Source organism: Camarhynchus parvulus, chromosome 7 (genome assembly GCF_901933205.1).
Source record: "Camarhynchus parvulus chromosome 7, STF_HiC, whole genome shotgun sequence".
Taxonomy (NCBI): Eukaryota; Metazoa; Chordata; class Aves; order Passeriformes; family Thraupidae; genus Camarhynchus; species Camarhynchus parvulus.
In genome coordinates this window covers 12378143-12403326 of record NC_044577.1, presented here as the reverse complement: position 1 = coordinate 12403326, position 25184 = coordinate 12378143, and the positions used below count along the sequence as shown (strand labels likewise).

Sequence of the window (25184 nt, the reverse complement as noted above, 5' to 3'; positions counted from 1 at the left end):
CTCTGGGGACAGAGTTCAGCAATAGCTGCTTCTGCCATGCTGTGTGTGCTGCCTGCACCCCATGGCATTTATACCTTTCATTGCCAGGGTCAATCTGGAGCTGCCCAGCTGGAATCACCTGTTATTGCCAAAGTGACAGATTATGCTAGTGCTTTACTCCTTTCTAATGATCATCACTGTTGTAAATTTGAGTTGTGTTTATGGCATCCTTGCAATGACTTTTTGATAAATCAGTTACCCATGTTTTCATCTCCTGAATTTGTCTTCTTCATATTCCATCTGCAACAGAAATATTCTTCTTCCTGTTAAAATGAAAACCAGTTTTTCTCTGTGGGGAATATCCAGGGATATCCCACTTGCTTATTTGTTACAGGACTTGTTACATGGATCCTCAAAATAAATAATAGATAAGAAACTACTATTGAAATTTAGAAATAATTTTTATTTTCTAGTAAGATACAGTCTTATTGTGCTCACTCAGAAAGATCAGTATTATTCAGGCTTTGTAAGGAACAAGTTCTTTAAACCCATATTTTACATAGAGATTTTCCCAGGACAAGTGATATGGTGGCTTTTTTCAGGTGACATCAGAAAAGGCATTTGATTGTGTTGGAAGTTTATTATCTTTATGGTGGGGTTAACAGTCTGGACCAACATTTTCCACCTGAGTATCAATATGAACAGCCAAGATTATAATCAACAGTTTTGCATCTGAAGCCTTTTTAATTGGAATTGCGACACTACGAAATTTCATCCTATGTGCTCACTGCCCCCCATCCTGAAAAAGGAGGAAGGAATTGGAAACCTCTGGGCAATCATCTGAAGTTGTGATGTAAAGTCTATTTAAGACCCTGATGGAAAGTATGTGTGTACCTTGCATGGTAAACATTTGTCCCCCAGCCAGTCTTGAAGCTCCAGCAGTCAGCTGTTTCCTGTGTGCTTCTGACTTAGATGTTTCGATTTCTTTCACTGGATACAGATGCTGCAATAATCCATGCTTCTGGTATTTTCTTTTCAGACATCTGCAGTGCAATATATCTGGGATTATTTCATAGTGTCTTTCAAAGTTGAAAGCAAGTTAAAAAAAAAAACACAACCAAACAAAAAGCAGCTGTCATTTGTAGTAGGACACTTCATCTTGAGCTGATTATGCTCTGTGAACTGCATATGACCATCTGAAGGTTTCTAGCAGGTTTATGAGGCACAGCTTGAGTTAGATGTCCATCAGGGCTTTGGAGAGTAAGCATGCATGCTTTAGACGGTTCTTCAGGTGATTATTTCTGCTGGAGGTTTGTACATGAGTTAAAAAAACTTCAGAAAATCTTTGCCCTAGACCATCTTTGTATAAAAAGAAAATAATTTTCTACCCTCAAAATCTGGCTGTCAAATTCAGGACCTAATAGTTTCAGAGAGCAGGTGTTTCCAGTGTTCATTGTTGCTAGACTTGTTTCTTGTGTGTGATGAGAATTTCTGGATTTTTTTTTAATTGCATGGTCATTCTACTCATTTTCTCTTTGCTAGTAAAATATTTTTTTCGAATTGTATTTATTTTAGATTTGAATGCACTGACATAACTGATCCTTTGTTCTGTTTATATGTTTATGGGAAGAAAAATGAGCTGCTGTTGTTTGAAATATTCTAGTGATATCTAATGATGAGGAACAGCTGGGCTGGGTGGGCTGCATGGAAAATGCCTGGAAATGTGAGATTTAAGGAAGACCATTTTATGCAGAAAATGGGAATAGCTTTCTCATTAGACCTAGACAACAGTGAAATCCTAAGGCACATTTTATATTTTTTTTACCCCTGGCAATACCTTGGATCTGTCTTTTCAAAGTGTTTGTCTGCTGCTACACACCTAGATTTTGAGTTTCCACAAGCAGCATCTATTTAACCAGCACGAGAATTCAGATTTAATTGTTTAAAAAACTAATAACACTACTGTTATAAAGTCGTCTGCATGGTAATGATCTGTAAAACTGCTTATACTTTCTAAATTAACAATGATAATGAAGTCAGGCTGGAATGTAGAGAAAATTATGTGAAACAGAACACTACCTATCTTCCTGGAAATCCATGTGGTATGCAGACTCAGCTTACAAGGTATAAACTGACAAATAAAAAGCTATATCCAGACCAAAAACAAAAGAAAAGGAAACATCTTTATTTCCTCAGCAGCAAGACTTGCACCAAAATAAAGCATATTTGTTCTTGGGTATTAGAAGTCTGCTGGGCAAAATGTTTGCTAAGAAACCCATATCTAAACTTGTCTCTGAACTCAGGTTTGCTGACTCCTGAAGTCACAGTATGAATACAAAACAGCAGATTCATCTTCTCATATCTCTTTGAAGTTATTTTTATCTTCGCAACTATTCTTCATGTTGGTGGCTCACCCCAGGCATGCTGGACTGGAACTATGAGAGATGCTGCACAGAAATGCACCAGTCCTTGTGCTTGTGGTCCAGACTGTCTGCTGCTGAACACAGCACCGCAGAGTGGATTTATACCAGGTCAGAATCTGACCATGCACCTCCCTGCAGTCCTCCTCTTGGTTTATTGTGCACATATCCATTTTCTTTGCAATATCTGTGCACTTTTTTGGAAGCATTTGGTTCTCCCCTCCACCCCACTTCATTGCAGGGGTTAGTTAGCTGCAGTCAGTGAGGATGAGCGGGGCCCAGGGACCAAAGAGAACGCCGGGGGGATGCAAGGAGCAGAGCTGCGAGCTGGAGGCGTTGGGAGGGAGGAGACGGGGGAGCCTGAAGCTCCGCACAACACGTGGAGCAGGGGCTGCTTGTGCATCCCTCTGCAGCAGCTGGGGACTGCCTGCTCTGAAATGCCCCCACTTGCAGCGCTGCCCCTGCTCTCAGGAGAGCAAGCTGCCCCTGCTGCTGGTCAGTGGCTCCGGAGGCGCCTCCGAACTTTGCTCAGGGCTCATGCATTTCAAAGCAATTTCACCCTGCATGAAAGTTCTTTAAAAGAGTTTCTAAACCAGCTGTTTGCAGCTGTGCCCACGTCAGGGGAGAGGTCTGAGCGCTACGCCTCGGGCAGCCACGCACCCGCTCCCAGCTGCCGCTTCAGCCCGTTCGGCCGCGCCCCGCCGCTCCGGCCCGGAGCAGCTCTGCGCGCAGCTGGCGGCGGTCACCCCGCCGGCAGGCAGCACCTCACTCTCGGCTGCCCAGCGGGCGGTGGCACCCGCGACAGGCGGGGCGCGGGCGCGCCGGGGGAGCCGCGTCCGGCCGCCGCCCGCGGGCAGCACATCGGACAGCGGCCGCTGCCCCGCCCGGGCCGACAAGAGCGCGCGTGCGCGGGTCCGCGCGGCGGGGGCGGGCGCGGAAGGTGCGCGCGCGCCGCCGCCCGCCCGCGCTGGCGCTGAGGTGTCGAGGCGGTGCCGGTGTCTCCCTCACGGCGGCGGCAGGAGCCGCACGGGCGGTGCCGCTGCAGGGGACCCGCCCGCCCCCGCGCTGAGGTGCCGCTGTGTCCCTCACGGCGGCGGCGGCGGCGGCAGGAGCCGCACGGGCGGTGCTGCTGCGGGGACCCGCCCGCGCCGCTCCGCCCGCGCCCCCGGGCGCAGCCCGCCGGCCGTGAGGGCTGTGCCGCGCTGCCCCCCCGCCCCGGGGCGCTATGAGCCATGAAGCCGCCCGGCAGCAACTCCCTGCGGCAGCCTGGCTGCGGCGGCCGCCGCCGCCCCGCGCTCCTGCCGCTCCTCGGCCGCCTCGTCTCGCTGCTCCTGCTCTTCCATGGCTCCTGTGTCCCCCGGGCCCGCGCGGCTGCAGCGGCCGCCGGTGGGTATGGCGGGGATGCGGGTGTCTGAGGTGTCTGCGGCCCCTCGGCCGCCGTCCCCCCGCGATAAACCTCGGCAACATCCATTTCCCTTCAACCGTTCTTTCTTCCCTTCCCGCTCCCAGCTTTGTGTACGTGTCTGTGTCGGCGTGTGTAACCCGGGGCTCGGTTAAGGTTTCGCTGGCTTGCTTGCTTTCACAGAAGAGAGGGACGTGCGGTGCCGGTGCTGCAGTGTGTTGGGTAGGGATGCTGTGCGTGGAAAGACGCCCGTGAGGGATGCGGCACAAAAAGCTCCGGTGGGCTTTGGTTGTGTCGCGGTGCATGTGGACGGCGATCCGCTAATTTGTCTGCTTGGGGTCGGGTTTTCGGATGTGCTTTGTTGTTTATTTGCGCTTGGTTGCATAGAGGTGACATGTGGAATGCTCTGAATGCAGTCTGTGCATCATGTTATTATTGTTGGTACATTGACGTTACATTGTAATATTGTTATGTTGTTACATCGCTTTGATTGACTGTCTTGAAATTTTAATGAAGAAAGATACAGGATTTCTTTTCAAAGCTGCTGCTGAAGAAAAGGGCTCTTGCCAAAGTTAAAAGAAGTAGTAATCAATTCCCTTTACATAATAGGAAGTTTAGCATTCAGTGCACATGAACTCTGAATTCAGTGTATGTTAGCAAAACTGGGAGTATTCTTAGCTTTTTGTAGATTTTTTTTTTTGTGAAAGAATTTAGCTATGCAAGAGGAGGTAGGGGGTAATTACATATCCATTAAGTTGAGGATTTTTTTCTCCTGAAGGTTGAGAGGTATTAAAATATTTATAATCTATGCATATGAAAATGTAGATTAATGCAATTAAATAAATAATGTTCTTTCTGAAACCATTTTATATGTAAAAAATGAATCAAATCTAGCTCAGTAAGCTATCTTTTTGTTTGCTTGAGTAATTAGTAAAATGTTAGAAAACTGCAAGCAAATATGTAGCTTTTTCATGGAAATAAACACATTCTGCCATGGAATTTATGGCTGGCATCTCTTTCTTCCCCAGGCCTGCACTGGAATGAAACAGCAAGCGGTATAGAGGAAGTACTGGCAGATGAAGAGAGTACATTTCAACAGAGTAACAGCAGTAACAGTAAAAATAACAGCTACAGCAATGCAATCCAGAAAGAAATCACACTGCCTTCAAGACTAATCTATTACATCAACAGAGACTCTGAGACCCCTTACCATATCCTGGATACCAGGGCAAGGCACCAGCAGAAACATGACAAGGTAGGCTAAAAAGAGGCTCATTTGCAGAATTTTCAAAACAGGGATGTGTGATGTGAAACTGTGTTTGTTTTGATCTGTAGATATTCAAGACTTAATGGTGGTCCCTACCACATTTTTTAGGAATTAAGGGAGCACATGTAATTAAACAAGAATGTAATTTCCCTTGTGTTAACTTAAAGATAATTATTTTGAATTCCAGAATGGTTCAGAAACTGAACTGTAGATAAAACAAATGAGAATTATGTGAGGTTGACTTGACTAATTAGTATAGATTCTGGTGTCTTCACTTTTGATACACAACCATCAACAAAATGTTTCTTCCAAAATAGCTCTAGACTGCAGAAGTACCTGCATAGGGAGCTTCTTTGGAATCCTAAAATTGCAGCATGAGTTACTTAGCTTTGAGTGTGCCATGCACTAGCTAATAAGTGCAGCATTCATTTCCTGCCACTGCATGACCAATGAAGACCACTGTAAATGTTACCCCTTTTTTGTCAAACAGTACCTGCATTCCTAGTATTTTATGGCAAGATCTAATACTACATTTTGTATGGACGCACCTCGTAAGTTGTTTGGGGTTTTTTTCCCCCTGAAGTTATATGGAATTGAACAAACTTTGGTTTTGGGAATAACTTTGTAAAGAAATAAACTTGTCTAAACAATATCACTTAGTACCCTTTAAATTAATTTCATCTCATTTTTATAAATCTTTATTAAAAAAATCAATTTCTTCCTACAGGGTAAAAGGTAAAGTGAAGGTAAAGATGGTTTGAATATGAAGAGGTAGGGAAGAGACAACGAAGCAAGTCAGTGTGTATGATATTACCGAAGGACTTCGCTATCATGGAGTTCCTACCTATTGAATAGCATTTCTCTTAAAATTTTAGGCAGTGAATTTAATACATGTTGTATGTCCTTATGCTGATATTGATTATGTGCCATTTCAGATGTGGAGTTAATAAGAAGGCACTGAATAATCTTTGAAAAAAAAGGTTGAGATACCTGTATAATTTTTATTTTTTAATAGGAAGAAAGGTTGCTTCCTAGCTTATTGAACATGGATACTAGTGTGTGCCTTTGGATGCATCTCAATACATGAATATGTTATGGTTGGCACAGAAAAGCTTTTTGTTGGAAACTGGAGCTGCTTAAGAGAACGCTACATTCACAACTAATACTCTTTCAAGTGACTCCACTCTTTTAAATACACTTAAAACACTAAGGTCTTGCTGTTCCCCTCTTGGCAAGAAAGGGATTTAAAAGTGCTTGCAGACTTAATTTTGGGAATAATGCTTATTCTACGTTGCTGTATGTTGGTTTGAAATCCATTGGGACAATGTCCACCAATCTCTGTGCTTACCCAGCACTGCCCACGAGAACATTGCTGTTCCTTCCTATGCCCTACCTTGTATCTACACATTGGAGGAAAGCTCTGCAGAAATCAGTGCTGACAGAATTGGTATTGATTTCCTTGGGCATGCTTGCTGCTGACTATTGTGTAAAGTGGATCTTGTTTCTACTCACTGTGTCCCTTTTAAGCACAGGGAATGCTAATGCTGCAGTTTTTCCCACAGAAGGGTTCCTCAGTCCTGGGCCTTCATGGAGAGTGGCATTATGTTGACTTCATTCTTCTGGCATGAAATTTCGATTGTTTTATATTTATTGTTTATATTTAATTGAAGGAAAGAGTTGATTATGTTCATTGTCTGGATGGATTTTTGCATGTCTTGCTTCTGGTCATCGTACCCGACACCTTCACCCCAATTTGCATCTTGTGTATTTCCTTGCTATTATATTATTTTCTTCTGTTTAGGATTTACTATAATCTTCTCTGTAGAGCAATAATCGGGGCAGGGGGAAGTCTGGAAGTTGTAAAAAGAAAACCCAAATAACAACTCATAAACAAAACAATGCAATTGATTGTGAAAGATACCCAGGGGTTGGCTTTGACTTAGTGGGGGAATTCTTTTCAATACTGGCTTTTATCCTTCCCAAAATTAAAAGAAATGATATATGGTAATACATCCTACTTGTGAGATTTTGATGTCTCTTACATTGGTAATAAAAAGAAGTAGTTAGGTAAATAACTACTAAATAACAAAATATAGGTAGGTAAAGAAAGACATCTGTATTTAGGATTTTTTTAAATAACGTGAAAAAAGTTAAGACAGCCTTATATATGTATAGAGTGGAAAATATTGAAGAAAAAGGCTTTTGTTGTTCTTTTACTGTTCTTGGGACTATACATTTTAACCTGTATTTTCTTGTCAACCTTAATATGCCATTTATAGGCATATGATGTGGAAACAGTCCCTAACTATTGATAATATTTAGTAGACTCCTTTCTGTGGAAGTTCTGTACAGTGGTCAGAATAACGTAATATGGCCAGTTTGTGGGATTAGGCCTGAATGCCTCAGAAATGCTGAGTCACCATAAGGAGAGGGTGAGACTAGAAGAAATGGTGTGCATGTGGGAAGAAAGAGGTTGGAGAAGTTGGAGAAACATAATTATGTAAAATTATTAGAAATACTTTTTAAAAATCACATCCCAAAAGTAAGGGTCTGCAATGTTCTTCATGAAATGTTGGTAGAAATTAAACACTGGAGAGGAAACAGTTTAGCAGAGAATAAAACCCCCATAAATAATAAGTTACTTTCTTAGCACTGATTTTCTCTATCCCCTTTTGGTGAAATGTCATCATATTGAGAAGGCGTTTGTCATCAAGACCCTCTCGCATTCCTCCTTCTTGGAAAAAGCTTTTTATCACTGCTAAAAGAAAGAAATGTTCATCATAGTTTTGACAAAGTGATCTATCTCCAAGGGAGCATAGTTCTAGTATATACTTTATTTTAGCTTTGTGCTCTTAAAAAAGCAGATTTTAAATACTTGATGCTTGAAAACTCTTAATTCTGTGTACCTGTTTCCTCATAGTCAAATTAAGGTTAGCTGGTTTTGAGTTCTTCTGAAGTTATTTTTAGTGCAAAATGCTCAAAAATGAACATCTATTTATAAAACACACTGAAGAAGCTCACAGGAATCCATAAAATTGATGAAGAGGTCTGAGTCACCTGTGGTCTTTTAAAGCATCTGCAGGTGGAGGTAGGATTTTGAAGGAACTGTTAATCTCTTTATTGAACTGGATGACTGCTTTGGTTCATTTTCACAGGCTACATACACAAGATTTTAGAAGCTAGCAGGAGGACTGCATGGGGCATAGCTTGTCACAAATGCTAGGAGCAAGTCCTTACAGTGGCCAGCAGAAGGAGAAATCCTGCAATGCAAGGTGTTTGAAGATAATAGGATTGCTGGAGAAACAGAGCCCAGGGCAACCTTAGCAAATTTTGAGTGGAAAATAACTCAGACTGGATTCATATGGAGGCTGACTGTATCCGCTGGAGAGTTTCTGAATCAGAAATTTTCAGGAGCTGTAAAGAAGCTATCTCTTCATGCATAATTATAAGCAGTTAATGTGATTTTGGGAAGGAGAGAGGTGTTAAGAAAACCGTTTTGCAGATCCTAAAGAGGAAAAAATAAGGAAGAGTACTTTTGACTATGACGATGTTCCCCCTTCCCTAAAAAAGTTTGATTTATTTCGAGCTATTTTTCATGGGGTGGAACTCCAGCTGTTTCTGATCAGGTCAGCTGTTTGTCATTTACATAAAGAAAATACTCCTGGCAGGTGGATGCAATAATTTTTGCTATGTTGCCTTGCTTTAAAGGTTGAGATACAGTGCTGTCTCAGTCCTCTAGGTAATTTTAGTATGCTGCATATGAAAGTTGAGTAGGAAAGCATCCTTAAGATAAAGGAAGACAACTGTCTTCTATTTAAAAGGAAGCAGTATTGAAAAAAAAGCAGGTATTTTTTTGTTGAAGAATCTTTGTGGTATTTCAGCTGGCTTTGTCTTTTCTTTCTTTTTCCCTGATCTTTCTGTGGTGCAGCTTCTGTTTGCACTACTTGTAAATGGAAGATCGTGTGTACTTTTTATTTTTTTCTATTCTATATTGAATTTATATTAATGCAAAAGCTTATCTTGACTCTGTGTCTTCAGTAGTAAATAACAGGAGGATTGAAATTGGTCTTGCTGTCTTTAGTTTCTGGGAGTAGGAGATTTTCCTTATGCCAACTTCATCTAGATCTAGAGCTTTGTTTCTTAGCTGAAATGCATGTAATGTTATTTCTCCAACTTCTTAAATCCTTTTTAAAAAAAAAAATGTTATTTCTGGGTTCTCTTATGAGCTTCACACAATAACCTATGAAAGGTTTAATTTCCTAAGTGTTAGGTAGCACAACACTTGTACTTGCTATGCCTTGTTCTGAAATAGAAATAAATGAAGTTTATAGGTTTTCTGGCATTTGTGGGAGGCTGAGTACTGCAGGAAGGTGGCCCAAGAGAGGGATGCACTACTTTGTAGGGCCTTACAAAAAAATCCTCAGGGGGGAGATATGGCTTTGGAGGCCAGTGTTACTACAGAAGGGTATCTAGGTGTTGCCATGTTGGGAGAGAAGAGTGAGTTCTGGCCCCTGGGGTTTAGATACACAACAAGTAGGATTGCTTCCAGGGGTCTTTTTTCACATGCCCATAACCTTTCTTTCAAAGAACAGTCTTCAAGGCTTGGGGTTCAAGTGCATTAAAGTAACTCCTCTATTGTTGAAGTCCACAGACAAATCATCAACAACAGGTTTTCTGAAATGCTGTGTGTTTTAAACATCAGTTTTCACATGCTGCTGTAACATTTATGTATTCTGTTTCAATATGAAATGCTTTATTTCCAGGGAGTAGTGGAAGGTTGTTTTGGTGGATGTGCCACACAGTGGAATGTAACCAAATGCTAGAAGAGGGAATGGTTTCTCTATGGGGTCTGAGGATAGGCCAACAAGCTGAAAGCAGGATTATGAACTAATATGTAGTAAGTCATCTTGACTTGTGACAAAACTAAGGCTATTGTTAGAATGGAGGTCTAGAGCAAAAAACTGTTTTGATGGTGTAAAATCCATCTAAATCTGACTTATATTTCTATTTCCATAAGGAGAGTGATTAAACCCCTTGCTCAGCTTCTAAATTCAGAGAGGTCGCTTTTGGCCATTATTTTAGTCAGCAGAATTGTATGAAAAAATAGATTTCTAAAAGGAATGAGCTTGTCCTTTGGAGGTTGTATCTGCATGAATATAGCAAAAGACTCACAGCTATCATTAGTCAGTTAAATAAGGCTGTTACTTTTGTTAAAGGCTTGTGACAGAAGTTAGTATTTTTGAAGGGATAATACATTATTGCATTGGGCATAGTTTTACTGTGAAGGGAGTAAAACTAATGTAGTAGTTTATTTTAGGTGATGATGATTGTAAATTTCCTGAGAGTCTGAAAAAAGTGAATTATCAACAAAGGATGCCCATATATGATAATGGAAACAATGAAAGCATTCAAGTTGTGACATAATCAGTAGAACTGAGATTCCTGTTACAGACATTTTTATATTGAAACATACTGTAACCTAATGACCAATTTGAAAGAAACTGGAATTCTTTATACATACGGATTTTAGCTTGGACAAATCCCTGAGAGCTACTACTTTGCATAAGCAGCTATAGCACTCTTAGAATGTCCCTAGTATGAAGAATCTCTTATTACAATGACTATACTAGTAATTTGAGCTCCCAGAACAGGGAAAAATGCTTTGTTTTTTACTAAAATTTGGGTATGAGAACAGGAAGAATTTGAGAGACTCAGACCTTTCTTCAACCCACATCACTATACATCATGAGTAAGCCTTTGCTGAAGAAAAACTTTATATAATTTTGGAGCTTTGCCATTGGAATAGGCTATAGCTGTCAAAGCAGGAACCTCTGCAGAGGTTTAGACAATAAGCAAACACAGACAAAAGAACTTGGTCTCCTCTTCATGTAAATAAAGAATACTTTTGTACGTGGGAGCATTTGCATGTGCGCGAGCTGCACAAGAGGATGATGTTTAATATTTTTCCTGTGAAAAGATATATATTCTTCAAAATCCGTGCTGATCGACATTATATTCTTGTTTGAATTTATATTTCTATGCCAATGAGAAGAACACTGTATTTCAGATTGTACTTCAGGTAGTTGTATTATACAGTAGCTGATGAGGGAATACAGTGAAATTATAAGGTGGATAACAGAATTGCAGATACTTTTCTGAAATATTTCCTCCCATCATTGTGGTACATGATGCTTGTAATGTTTAAAACACCTGGTGATAATTCACTGGTAGCTTTCTATGCTAACCTATTGCAGGAAAATAATGTTTCAGGATTGGATATTTAGTCTCATTACCTTCAGCTGCTTTCGGGCTTTTGGGAGTGATTATCTATAGTTAAACTGAATTAAGAGAATCTGTATTTGCTGTAGCAGCAGTGTATTGCATTCACCTGAATTCAAAAGAGTGCTTTTGCTAAACTGCAGGGATTTAAAATCTTTTTGTAACCCATGGTTTCAGCTGAGTTTGGTGGAGAACATGCCCTGCTGCAGGTCATCAAATTAGTGTCAGCTGCTTTGCAGCAATTGCTTTTGTGTACAGGCTGCATCTGTTAGTGAGTCACACTAATAGATAGCAAGTAGTTTTTTTATACACAAAAACATTTTCAGAAATAGCAGTGTTCCTATATGTAATTCTACAAGAGGAAGGGATTTTATGATATTGCAGACCAAGAATAAAAATTAGTTTTAATAATTTGAAATTGCAGACAGATAAAGAATACCAGGTTCATGGCTTAGAAACTTGAAGGGTGGTACACAGATATCACTGAACAGTCTTGGTTGGACAATAGGAAAGCTGTAGCAGGTCAGAGTAGTCATCCATCTAGCTGTCACTGAAATCAGTAGCTGATGCCTAGGGAGAGATTTCTCATGTTCCAGAATGATCTTAATGGAATAGTTCATGCTGTTGTAAATTTTGCAGATATTTAACATTGAAATCTTGTTTGTGGCATATATATGAAGACACATCTTTTTAGGTAAATATTACATGTGGAGGAGATTCAAAGCAGTAGCTTGTGTAACTCCTAAGTGGAATCTTTATGGCATAAAACTAATTGCAGCCCTTTTCCTGTAACAAATTTTAACAAATTTTCATGCTTAAAAAAAATACATGTGTGTTTTGAAAACATAATAAAGTTTTTGTCATGAACAGGCGCTTGGAAAGCTCCTTGTGATACTTGTTCCTTTATTTCATTTGTAAAAAAAAAAAAGTGGATTTGGGGTTGAAAAGCCTTTCCTACTAGGCATCTATTTAACCTGACATTCCCTTTTTTTTTTTTTTAATGTATATGCCAGCAGAGTCTTTCTGAGTATGCCACCTGTTTGTGTTTCTACTTAAACTGTTTTGCTCTGCTGATTCAGAGCAGCTGTAAGCTCAGATCTGCCAGGCCAGTGTTAGCAAATTGGTGAACTGGTGAGACAACAATACACATTTACCAAAAAATAGAACAGAGAGAAAGCTTAGTAGTGGTTTGCTTCTATATGATTCTAGATATCAGCTAGGAATATTATTTTTTAAATTATCTTTTAGAGTCATTGTATTTTTTAATGAACAAAAACAGGCTTTAGCTAAGATTGTTTAATGGCATTAAAGGTATTTAAAATATTTGTACATGACTTTTGTTTTTAAAAAAGAAGCTTGACAATAAAACTCTGTGACCCTATTGAAAGGGAAATTATAATTCTGGCAGCAAAGAATGATAAAGTATTACAGGAAATGTCACAGCTGATTTTAGTCACAATAGCAATTTAAAAAAAATTATATTGAAGAATTTTCTGAAAGATGATTAATAACTTTGCTGAGAAGGAAGATTAAAATCAGTGCTGCTTTGTGTAGTGCAAGAATGGAAGAGAAACATAAAGAAGTTATCCTTTGAGGAGAAATTTCCAAAAGAGAACAGAACTGTGGGCCATAAAAGCTATCTTTCATACTATTTAAGTTATGCTGTAAACTAGCTAGAACTTGATATATTTTCTATGACATACCTGAGGGTTAATTATGGTGTTTAATAAAAAATATGGGGTTTTTTGTCTTTTGACTAATGGGCTTAGTCATAATATTCCAGCTTTGTGTAATTATTTATACTGTATCAAATTAGTGTATAAGTAAGCATGATTTTATTAGAATATTATCAGGAAAGATACTGTGAAATTCAGATCTAATCTCTTCAACCCTGCTGGAACAGCTGCTCACAAAAAGAAATTCTTGAATCATCTCTTATCATTTCCCTATTTTTCTAGAAAACAGATAAGCATGTTTTAAATGTCTTTGGCTACAGTTATTACAGTATTGAGAAAAATAAAGAATACAATTTATCTGACAAGAATTGAATATCCTGAAGTTAAACTTAACTCCTTATGCAAGACAACCTAATGTTGATCTGTTATGTGTTGACCAGCATCAGTATTCTTTATACTGATTTAGCTAGAGTGCCAAGTACAAAGCCATTAATTGGGAAGGGATTACTTTGAAGGAGTTTTTAATAATAAGTAATAGGAGCCTTGCCATGATTTTCATATTTGAAAGTGTGTATTACAAATTCTTTAATTATTTCAGCCTTTTAAAGAGAATGATTGCAATAACTAAATTAAAAGAACAGTATACTACATTGCTTATGTTACACAGCCATCTGGTTATGGCAAAATATAGACATTTGTGTGAAACTTTTTTTTTTCTTTACTTTTTGTGAGGGATGAGTGTGCATTTCAGAGTATGCTTTTCAGGTACCATTTGCTTCCCTCTGAAAAGGAAAATCCTTTTGAATGAGAGTTTGGTACAAGGGCAAAAGTTTTCATATGCCCATGAGATTCATCAAAATAAGCATGTTTTCCATAACTTTGTTTTTCACAGTCACATTTGTTTTGTATCTAAAACTCAGTGAATATTTTGACAACTGTGTGTGTCTGTTTACAGGCTGTACATCTGGCCCAGGCAAGTTTCCAGATTGAGGCCTTTGGCTCTAAATTCATCCTTGACCTCACACTGAATAAGTAAGTGCATGATTTGAGGTTGCTTTCACTCGTGCTCTTATTATCATCTTGTGGTACAAGGTCAGGGCATGTAACATTCCAAGATCCGTTGAAAAAAGATGCTGTTATCCAAGTTTATTAATACAAAACAACATTTAACATTTTTTATGTAAGATATCAGTAACACTTGCTGACGCCCATAAAATAGATACCCTTAACATTTTATTGTTCATTGTAAAATACATTGTGATAGATGGAGAAATTCCAGTACTGGTAGTGTTTGCAAAGTGTGAATTTTCTTGTGCTTTTTTAAAACTAATTGATGAATTATCATGAGATGTTTTAGTTGCTCAAGCCAGTGTGCAGAAATACTGTAAATACTTGTATGAATAGCTTATCTTCAGTGATCTGGAAATCACATTTTTGTCAGTACAGTTATGAAGTTCCTGATGAGATGGAACTCTTAATGGTGTGGCTGTGCTGAAAGGTGCAGCTCAATTCATTTGCTGTAAGACAGACAATTTTATAATTCTTTGGTCTAGAAGAACTGACTTGTAATACAGGGCAGTGGTGGTTTAGTTGTGCATATCCCACATGCTTTTATATCACTACTGAAGGTGTGGAACTATGATTTTCTAAAATTTGTAATGACCTTTTTTTTGAATGCTGAAAGTTTAAGAACAAGGTAGAAGTGTAAAATTCATACTGAATACTGGACAGGTAAAATGTAATGCTCAAAGATGCATTTGCCCCTTCTATGTCCCTTGAGACTGAGCATGCTTAGAAAAAGAGAAACAAATTTACAGAAAAAATTGCGTACTGATTTTAAAAAGCATTCCTCTGGTCTTGAGGTTCATATGAGCTCTTTTTTTGGTCTTAAACTGTCATATAAGGGAAGTTTTGTTAAAGACACAAACTTAGTAAATCTAATAACTTTTAAGAGCAGCAAGTTACAGCTTTAGAAAATTTGCAAAACTTATATTTGTGTATTTGGCTTCTTGGCTGCTAATTATCCGATATTTTGCTGTAAAGGTGAGCTGGAAACATTTTCCTTCATCCATGCATAATTTTGAAGTTATATTGCTCTTGCATTTTTTTCTTTCAAAATGTTATGTGAAGTCTTGAGTGTTTGGGAAAAGATGAATTATAGGAATGTCACAAAATTGAAGGACGAAGAAAACTTGAAGATAACTGGATGTTCTCTAGGCTCTGGAAAGATTACAGTCTAATGCAAGACTATATGGTGTTTTATGAGGGTTGGAACCTATGTATAGTAATTCCAATGGATAATCATGACATGTTTGTGAAGGGAACCAATATTTAGTGCCCTCTAAGCTACAGGGAATTCTTCCTCTTGGTCTGCTTTCCACTGCTCCTGTCTGCACATCCAGCGAGTAGTGAGTGTGTGCGCACATTCCCAAGATGACAGTGTATGTAGGGTATGGCTGGTCACACAGACAGTGACAAAGAAAAACCATTACCTTTACTGGCACCATGTAAACATGTTGACAGCACTTAGGAGAAGAAGAAAACAGACTCATAAAGTTCTTCCACAGCTGATGAGAATTGAAAGTTTGCTGGTGAAAGGTACTCCAGCCCTCTTGTGATCCAGGGGCAGGACAGCATTCACTGACACAAATGTTAACACAGGCTTTAAGTTCATTCAATATTGATGCCTGGGCTTGAGGTCTCTGCTGTGGTCACTGTCTTAGGCCTTAGTGTTTCCAGATACAGATCACCTTATAGCTGTTGACTGACTCTCAAGTTTCCTTGCACATCACACCTATGCGGAATAGAGAGCAAGGTCACAAAGAGAGGATTACAAGTAGGACTTAGCATAGGACAGACAGCAGTGATCAGGTGCCAGGCTATGCCAAACGAGCTGACTGTCTTGCAGCTTACACTAGTGACTCCATTTTAGGCCACATCTTCCCCGTTTTCCAACAGGCTATGTCCTGATTCACCTTTCCTACCCTTGGCACATTCCCTGAATGTTCCATAAAAATGATTGCACATATCCACAAGTCTGGGCAGACATCCTGAAATAAGTTTGCTCCTTCCCAGGAGACAAATTATGTTGTTTACCACTTCTTACCTGTTCTAAATTTCTGGCTGAACCTCTTCAAGACCATCCCTGAGTGGCTTCTTCCATGGCCTGGCAGTCAGTGGCCTAACAGAGACAATAATGAAGACCAGAACTCTTATGTCCTGTTCATTAGGATTTGGGTTTCATTGCATTTCCTCTCTGAGTCTAATGGTGGATGGCTATTATCCAAGTAAAATCACAAGCCCATTGACATTCCCTGTATCCTGGCAATGTTACCCCTTCTCCAGTCCTGCTGTTTGTCCTTGCTTATGAACCATTTGTTGTTAAAAATAAGTAAATGACAGATTTTTTCTAATTGTGGCTGCTTTCTCAGCAATCAAAAAATGCAGTGCCTATCACTTCAAAAAGAGAGAGGGAATGAATTTGCTGTGCACCTTCACTGAAGAAATTCTGCTCTTGTGATATCAGGAATGTTCTTACTGCCTATTTATAAGGCACAGGGTGTTCGGATGCCTTACTGATATCCCTACTGCTTACCTCTTTATACATTAGGTTTTCTCCTAGCTTCTTTAGTGCTTTTTGTCTCATAAACTCTCTCTTTAGCTGGTTCTGCTCCAGAAAATGACTTCAAAAACCTGTGCTAGCTTCTGACTGGACATAATACTTTAAAACTGTATGTCATAAAACTTGTAACATAAATTGTAAATACCTGTAGACAATGATTTGAAAAAGACCCATTCTTGTGTTTCTGTTATTTTTATGTGTTCAGCAAAAAGCAGCATTTTGCTACTATGTTGGGTTGTAGTTGGCATACTGGTACTGCTAGTATCTAGTCAGAAGCAAAGGCAGAACAATTGGGAATACCCTTGTATATGATGAATATATATTTGCATCAGTTGTCTAAGGTGAGTTAGTGCTGCTGACACTGTATGTATTTTGTGCATTTTGGTTTTGTTCCTGTGGTTTTTTTGAATGTAATTAAAGCTAAAATTTGGGATGGTTGTTACATGCAAACAGGTTCTAGTTTTTGGTTTACTTTTTGGAAACTTTGTGATTGCCTACCTTCTTTGTTGCAGATGCTGTATTTTCACAGCAAATACTATAACTTGACAATTAAGTGAAGAAAATTGGATATTCAATTTCATTAATCTGTAATGGATTAAATAATGTTTTTAGTTAATACTCTAGTATGAAAATGGAAGATTGTAAGGTATTTGTAATGTGATGATTGTAATGTGGTACTGGGGTAACAATCCCATTGGAAAAGTTAGACTTGCAGTTCAACTAAGATTGTCTGCCCAAACTCAATAAACTTCCTATGCAATGAGTAGCATGTAGCATTGTCATAAAACACAATTTATATAAAGAACCTTTGTTCACTTATTTCAGTAAGTTCACTTCTGTCCTCAAGTGGCAGTGTTGTAACATTGTATTTGGGTAATCAATGATCCTAGTGTATCTGACCAGTTTCTTGTTGTATATTGCTGCATTATTTACGCAAACCAATGTTTGCAAGGTGCTAGAAAATTAGTTTTTAATTATCTCATTTCCAGCAACATGTAAAAAGGCTTTTAACTTGCTGTTTTTCTGCTGAAAGAGAAGACTTTATGCAGGTAGCTCTTAAAGTCCTATTTTAAGGTAGCAGGCTTTATCTTCTGGTGTAGTACTAAAACACATAAAAGAGCAGTACTACCAAAAGCAGTGAATTAAAAAATGTCTACTTGCTGCTTTTTTAGTGAGGAGGGAAGTTTGGCTGTATTTTCTGGCAGTTTGCAGCCATGGTCTAGTTCCAGCACAGCGGGCTGAGGCTGTACTGGAACCTTCACCCAGTGGGACTGTGGGGGCTGAGACACATCCAAGAATAGGAAATTAGTTAATTGACATGGACAGAAACAGAGGGAAAACCCAAAGACAAAGATTTCTCTCCCTTCCTATGGATAATTTGCCTCAAAATTTAGGATTCTTGGAGAAGGGGAGGAAAAAAATCATCAAAATCAGTTTGTATTTTTTAGCTTTTCCTTCTTTTCTCTGTAGAGGTCCATCTTTCCAGGAGACTCTGTTTCCAGGAAAATTGATTTCTTTTCCATGAAGATATCATAGGAAAAATATTTGGCATCTTTGACATGAACTGAAAGAACCCATCCCCACTGCATTTGACCACATGACTTAACAATTTAAGATATTGAAATATGATGACTATGGTAGAAAGTTATTTTCTTTCATGAAGTGCAGCCAACATAAGAGAAAAGTTTATCTAATTGTTTAAACCTTATAATTGGTGTTTATTCTTTGTGGTATATGTTCTGTAGGACTGAGTTAACTGGAGAATGGTCCCAGAGGAGGTTACAATGTTAGCCTAATTTAAGAAACAGTAGGGCAGTAACTGAATTATTTGAGAAACTACTTGATTCTTGGGGTTTTTTCATAATTCTTTTTAAAAATAAAATTTAAAATGAAAATTGGAAAGCTAGTCACAGTTTTTCAGAAGGAAACTTTGTGTATTTATGACATTCCTTAAATAAATAATAGAAATTTATTAAATTCACCTAAAAACTGTGAGTTCAACAAAGTTTGTGAATATAATTGAAACTGTTAATATAAACAAGGCTATAGATGGGCATTGCATTAGATGATCGTGCCTTGATTGTCTTAAAACAATACTGCAGCAAGGTCTCTCTGTTTTTCCCATCTTTATGTGCTACTAAACTATATCTGTCAAATGGACAAAAACATCTGATGGGTGTTCTGCTAAATAATTCAACTAAACTAGGCTGCTCAGACACTGGTACTGAGCTTGAAACATTTCAGAATAGTTAATAAAGTATTGTCTGGTAATAGGTTAGTATAAACAATTTAAGAACTATGCAAGAAAGGTAATTCTTGCTGAACTCTGATTTTCTGCAGGCTGTCTGCTAGGCTGCTGGAAGGTAATTTGCTCACTTGTATATGGTATCTTTTGGTAATTTTATAGACTTTTCTTACCCAAATCAATTCTCTTCATCAGTATAGTCAGATGCCAGCTGAGGTAAGCCACTTTTACTCTGCAGCTCTCCTGCTAATGAAAACATCAGCAGTGAAGTACATGCCAGGGAAGTGGATGTGAGTTCTTCAGAGAGCATCTGCTGCTTGCTTAACAGCTGGTCTGTGCCTTCAAAGGCACAGCTACAGGGAATGGCATATCCCTTTGCTGCTTATTTTGCATTTCTCAGTGTAATTCAGATAGAAAAGCCAGGGAGCAAGACAGCTCACTAAGAACAATTATCTGAGATAAACAAGGCGGGGTGGAAAGAGCTGTAGAAAAGGACACAGCAGAAAAATTATTTTGTCGTGAGTTCATTCAACATGTTGCAACTTTGTGTGTTCATTGCGAAGGATCATACTAATGTGCCTAAACAGACTTTTGTCTGATGTGATCATGACTGACACTCATTTCAGTTAAAGCTTGCATTGTTTCTGGTGCTTGTCATACTGAAAATCAAATTTGCTGTGCTGAATGCATTTCTGCCCTAAGCAAAGTGTGAATGGCTCAAAATGGATCAAAGGTGGCAAAACACAGTCCAGTGTAGATGAGATGCAAATGTATTTCATAAAACTCAGGTTTGCCTTTCAGAGGGAAATTTAGGCATTCTGTAAGTGATAATGAAAGAAGAAGAGTTATTTTGTGCTGTGAAGACCCCTACTTTATGCATGAGTTCTGTGCCTCGTTCCTCAGGCAATTGCTCTTCTACATGAGCTCTTAATCAATGTATTCTAGGCCTTTCTTTTTGATGCCACTTACATAAAGGGCCCCATCACACCTCCTGGTGAAATTACAGTGCTCTTCTGTGTAGGAAAAAATGTTTGAAAGTTATTTTGGTTAAGCGTTTTTTTTTTTTCCTTTAATACTTTGTCTTTTGTCAGATTTGTCAGCATTAATAGCAGGTAAAAGTTTCGTAGGGGAAATTTGCAGTAGCAGTTCTGTGTATATTTTTACATCTGTTGTTATTCCCAGAGTTTTAGCAAAATGTAGAACAAATTTCCTTACCCTTCCTGTCTTTCTCAATGTTTGCAAGCAAGGTGTTCTTTTGGATGTTTTGCTAGTGCAGGCAGATACTTGAAATGAGACAAAGTGACAAAAATCAGGTACTTGCCAAGGAGGAGGCATACAGTTTAAGGAACAGCTGACTGTTTTTTTATAATGGAATGTTCAAAATTCTTGCTGTCCTGAGGGAAATGTTAAGAGAAAAATGCCCTTGCATGGCCTTGGTGGCTGTGTGTAGCAAGCTTAAAAACATAACCAGAAACTTGAGATAAACACTCCACTTCAGTCTTGCATGAGAAACAATTTTGTGAAATCCAAAAGTCTTATTTTTCAATCTACCTTCTGGAGTGAGACACAGTATCTGGTGGATACTGTGTTACATTTGCCAAAAGGGTGCTTCACAAATTACAGTTGCATTTTGCTTATAGCATGGCATTTGGGAAGTATATCACAAACAGTAGGCCTTAATTTTCTGTGGAGGGAATTCATTCAGCGTGGAGAATTCCACTGATGTGCCTTTGTGTTCTGCAGATCCCAAAGGTCCATCTTGGAGCTGGCTGGCACCTGCTCTGTTGGACATGGGGGAAGCTCCCAGCAGCTTCTCAGAGAGCCACTCCCATAGCCCCCCCACTACCAAAACCTTCCACACAGACCCCATACATTTTGGAAAGTCAGAGATGAGAAAAGTGTAGAGTCTACTAGGAAACTGTCTGCATCCCTGCTTTGTACTTGTGGTATTTGTGTATATACATATTGGAGTTTTCCATCATAAGTATTCCATGTTAGATATCCTATCATGTGGGACACAGTATTTGGACAAAACCCAACTGGGAGTTCTTTGGAAGTTGGAACTGATGAGAAGCTAAAGAATCGAAAAGGTTAGCAGACGAGGAACCAACTAGGTTACAACAGAAGCACAACCAAAAATCCAAGAAAAGAATACAAAACTCTGGAAAGGTGCTGCAAAGGGTAGACTAAAGTTTTGAGCAGCTTCTGTGTCACACAAAATAAGATAAATATGAGAGAAATGCTGTAATTAAACTATAGTTAGTTGTGAGTCAGTACGCATAGTGAGGTATCACTTACTGCAAGTCTTACGAGATGCAAAAAAGACTAGATAGCATAGAAAGAAGTTCTGAGATCAGTCATACAAGAGTCATATTAAAGAGGGCAAAAAAGAAGGTGTGAAACTGTGAGCTGGATTTGGCAACAGGTAGATAAGTGCTGATCCAGGAATTAGTTTGAGGAAACCAGAAGGTCTTCATGAATTGAAGCAGAAATGTCTGTAAAAGTTGGAATCTGGTCAGGGCCCTATCATGTTAGCACAGTTCCAGTGTTTAATCATTCTCAGTATTTTTTTTAAATACTTGTATGTAATTACAGTTTTCAGTTTTCTTATGTCAGTTTCCTGTAGCCTTGTCTGTATCATCCCCTACTGGGAACAGTAGTCTTTATGCTTCATAACAAGTATGAAACATGCAAAGAATAAAAGGATGTTATCAACACTCTAAGCTTCAATTGTTTTGTATATGTATGCCTTTTTAGAAGCTTCAATCTTGCTATGTTGGAGAAATAAATATTTGCATTGTAGTCAAGTACTTACACTATTTATACAGCATTTGTGTTTTCTGCAGAAAGTTTATAGCTTACTATGACACAAACTTAAAATTATTTCATGCAACTGAATTTATTTTTAAATATGCATTTTTAAAAAAATCATGTTAATAATGCCTGCACAGTGATGTTTAAGGCAAATTATTAGACTTCAGTAATTATTCAGGGCTATTGGCCTTGGTTTTGCAGGCCCAGAGTGTGCTGTGTCAGTTTCATGAGAAAGAACTTCTAAGAGAACCACGGGTAACTGAACTGATTTCTGCAGGATGCTCTCTAAGGAGTGTAATGCCTGATAAATATGGCATGAAGAATTGAATTGAGGAGCCAGGAGTCCCAGAGTTAAAGTGTTATCAGGATTGCTAATAGCCTAATCTGAGTTGGAGATACCCATTATCATAGGTTGTTTTTAGTCATGAATTCCCATCAGAGCTATTTTGCCACACCAGACTTCCATAATGGTGTTTTTTATTTGTAGCAATGATATTTTTGTTTTGGTAAATGTACCAGTATCAGACCTTTTAATGATTTTTTAAAGTATTTTTGTTTTAGTTGCAAGTGTACATTAGAGGCTTCAAAAATGCTAAGAATTCTGGATCACATTAAGTAAAATGCTTGTCTTGCATATTTGGTGGGGCCAGTTAATGTCTTTAATTGCTTTGCTCTCCCTGGGCCTTATGCTGCAACCCTGATTGTAACAGGGTGAGATGTGAATGGGGCACTGAGGTTATTACAGGATGTGTACAGGCTGGCTAAGCTTAGTTTAAATAAACCAACAAAACTGTAAATTACACATTATGGAAAATTATTATGCTTCTGAAATTTTCTTGCCAGAGTTAGAAAGGAAATAAGAATGAGAAAGGTGTCTGAAAATAAAAAGTGAAAGTAAGAAAAAGGGTAGTATGGAGTGTGTTTTGGGTTCTGCATTGTGCGTTTTCTTTTAAGGAAATTATTGCTTTTGAAAAAAACCGAGTATTTGCAGCTTGTGAAAGTGATTATACACTCCTGTCTTCATAACAATGGTGTATTTATTTGTTCAGCCTTATGTACACTCTATTTACACTTTAAGATAGAGTGGAAAAGCTATTTGAAAATGGTGATGAACTAAAATACATATACTGTCAGCAAGGAAAGTTCTAAAGCCAAGGGGTTTTTTTTGCATATTTAGAAGGCTGATTATCTAATTGTAAAGCTAAAATACAGGGGATTAGATTGCAGAATGAAATTCTCCCTTCTATACCACACTCTCACTTCCAGTGTACCTTACAACCATTTACTGAATACAAACGGCTTGATTGTTTTTTAAACTAATGTACAAGGAAAATAAAAATGCTTTGAAAATGCTAACAAAAACCCTCAAACCTACCCATAGAAATAGAAAGAATACTCAGATTTTTCTTGTCTTTATCCTTTCTTTGACAGTGACTTGCTATCTTCCAATTATGTGGAGATCCACTATGAAGATGGAAAACCAAAATTTTCTAAGGTATTGTGTTCTTAAGTTGTCATTCTGAGGGAACAATGCCAATAAAATGTTAAAAAAAAAGAGGGAGAAAAAATGTTTTGCAAGACTTATAAACTTCAGAAGTGTTTTTCACACATAGAAGGTAACGTGATCTCATAGTGTATGGATATCTCAGTGATACAAGAGGAATTGTACAAAAAAGAAAAGGTGTTTTGGGGTGAGGAGTGGGCATTTGTAGGTGGTAGTAGTGAAGATGATCCATTACTGCCAGGACAAATACATCATGTAAAATATAGCAGGTGGAGGGGTTGAAGTCACCATCAGATTAGTCTTCATTAACTATTTATGTGTCCTTAGCACAAAGTGCAAGGAGAAAAAATAATGGTAATGTAAGACATTTAAACAAACCCAAAAGTCTTCCAGTGACTTTTGTTTGCAAGGATTATACAGTCGTGAAACAGAAAAGAAAAGATTTAACTGAAACCTTAACCTCTGGAGTTATTACAAAATCAGCATATTGCTAGACATCCAATTAATTTCGTTTGTCAGACTAGCTCCCAAATTGAATTCAGTGCCATAGGCTATTGATCCAAAGCCAGATTGAAGTTCTGCAAGTTCAGCCCTAAGGGAACCAGACCAGTCTTTTATTTTGTTTGTAGTAACAAAATGAGGACTGGAAGGTTCCTAGGAAGGTTATAAACTGCATTTGCAGGGAATTACTTTCTTTGAATTTGGTAGAAATGCCAAAATATTTATTGCAAACTTACTATGTATGTATTTAGAGTGGAGGGAAGCAAGCATTCTGGTTGTGTTCATGTCTTCAGAAAGTCCAGACTGTTTGTCCAAGTATTAGGTGTCTGGTTTATTATTTTGCCCTTTCTGTAGAGAATCTCAAAATGATAAATGGCTGATTAGGGCAGAATTAAACTATTCCATTGCAATGTAATTACTGAGATATGCTGTTTTGTTTTCTTCCATGAAGAAGAAAAACAGTTTCATGTTACATGTGAAGGAAGATGTTCCATTAAGACTCAATATTCTGCAGAGTAGGCCAAAATGCTAAATGATGCAAGAAAACAATTCCCTCTGGCATTTAGACTAGCTCATGCAATTGTCAGCTGCAGCACTAGCATTGAGCACTGCGGTTGCTGAATCATGAATCTCACTGGAAAATTATATTAGAACTTTAGACTCAGCAAATGGGCTACCTTTGCATGCTGCAGTAACTTGAACTTGATCCAAACTTCCTAGGGGATGTTTTCTGAATTGCTGCATTTAGAAGTGATAATAGAGCTCCTGAGGTCACGTTAATGTGCAAAAGGCTTCATTGAAGATAATAAAAAGATCCCAGAACCCCACACAATTCGTGTAGGAGGTCAAATAAGGACTGTGTTCTGGTCCTTTGCAGTGTCTTGTAATACTTTTTATGCCCAAGTAAAAGTTTGTTTTGTTTCCTGATGTGGATCTAGAGAAGTGAGATCTCAATGAAAAGTACTGTATTTTCATGAAAGAGGTAGTTAATTACAAAGATGACTGAAGAACAAACAACAATTTCTTTACTCAGGTGATCATCTTTAAAGAAAAAAAAATCAAATTTAGCTGTTAAAAAGCATGTTTTATGTATTCTCAATGATGGAAGGGTAAACACAGAATGATTACTTTCTGTGAAGTACTTTGATTTAATTATATACAATAACCTGTAAGGAATTTAAATCAGAATCTGAATAACTCATTAAGTAAGATGCAAAACGGAAGTAATGCTGTCATAGACAAAGAGTGTTTACATTTTTTGTACTATCTTGAGTTATAATCATTAGATAAAGAATGGGTTTAATATGCACGTTGGAGTTCAGATGACATGACACAAGAATTAAAAATATTTTTATGATGAATAGTAGGTTTTCCAAACAATGGCTGAGAGACAACCATACTTCAGGGTTTTAAATAAAACTTTTTATTTTTAGTTTACCGGAGCTTATTGCTGATAGACAGTGGAGACAAGTATG

General features: G+C 38.3%; 1 protein-coding gene across 7 annotated transcripts in view; it reads left to right on the top strand.

Annotated features, from left to right (window-relative positions):
• The first annotated feature begins 3619 nt into the window (after positions 1-3619).
• ADAM23 (ADAM metallopeptidase domain 23) overlaps positions 3620-25184 on the top strand; it is a 65936-nt gene continuing 44371 nt past the window's right edge. For all 7 annotated transcript variants that reach the window (XM_030951935.1, XM_030951938.1, XM_030951936.1 and 4 more), the window contains exons 1-4: positions 3620-3785; positions 4830-5056; positions 13979-14055; positions 23136-23199. In XM_030951935.1, coding sequence (XP_030807795.1) covers positions 3632-3785; positions 4830-5056; positions 13979-14055; positions 23136-23199 — 522 coding nt within the window. In that variant the 5' untranslated portion in view covers positions 3620-3631. The remainder of the gene's footprint in view (positions 3786-4829; positions 5057-13978; positions 14056-23135; positions 23200-25184) is intronic.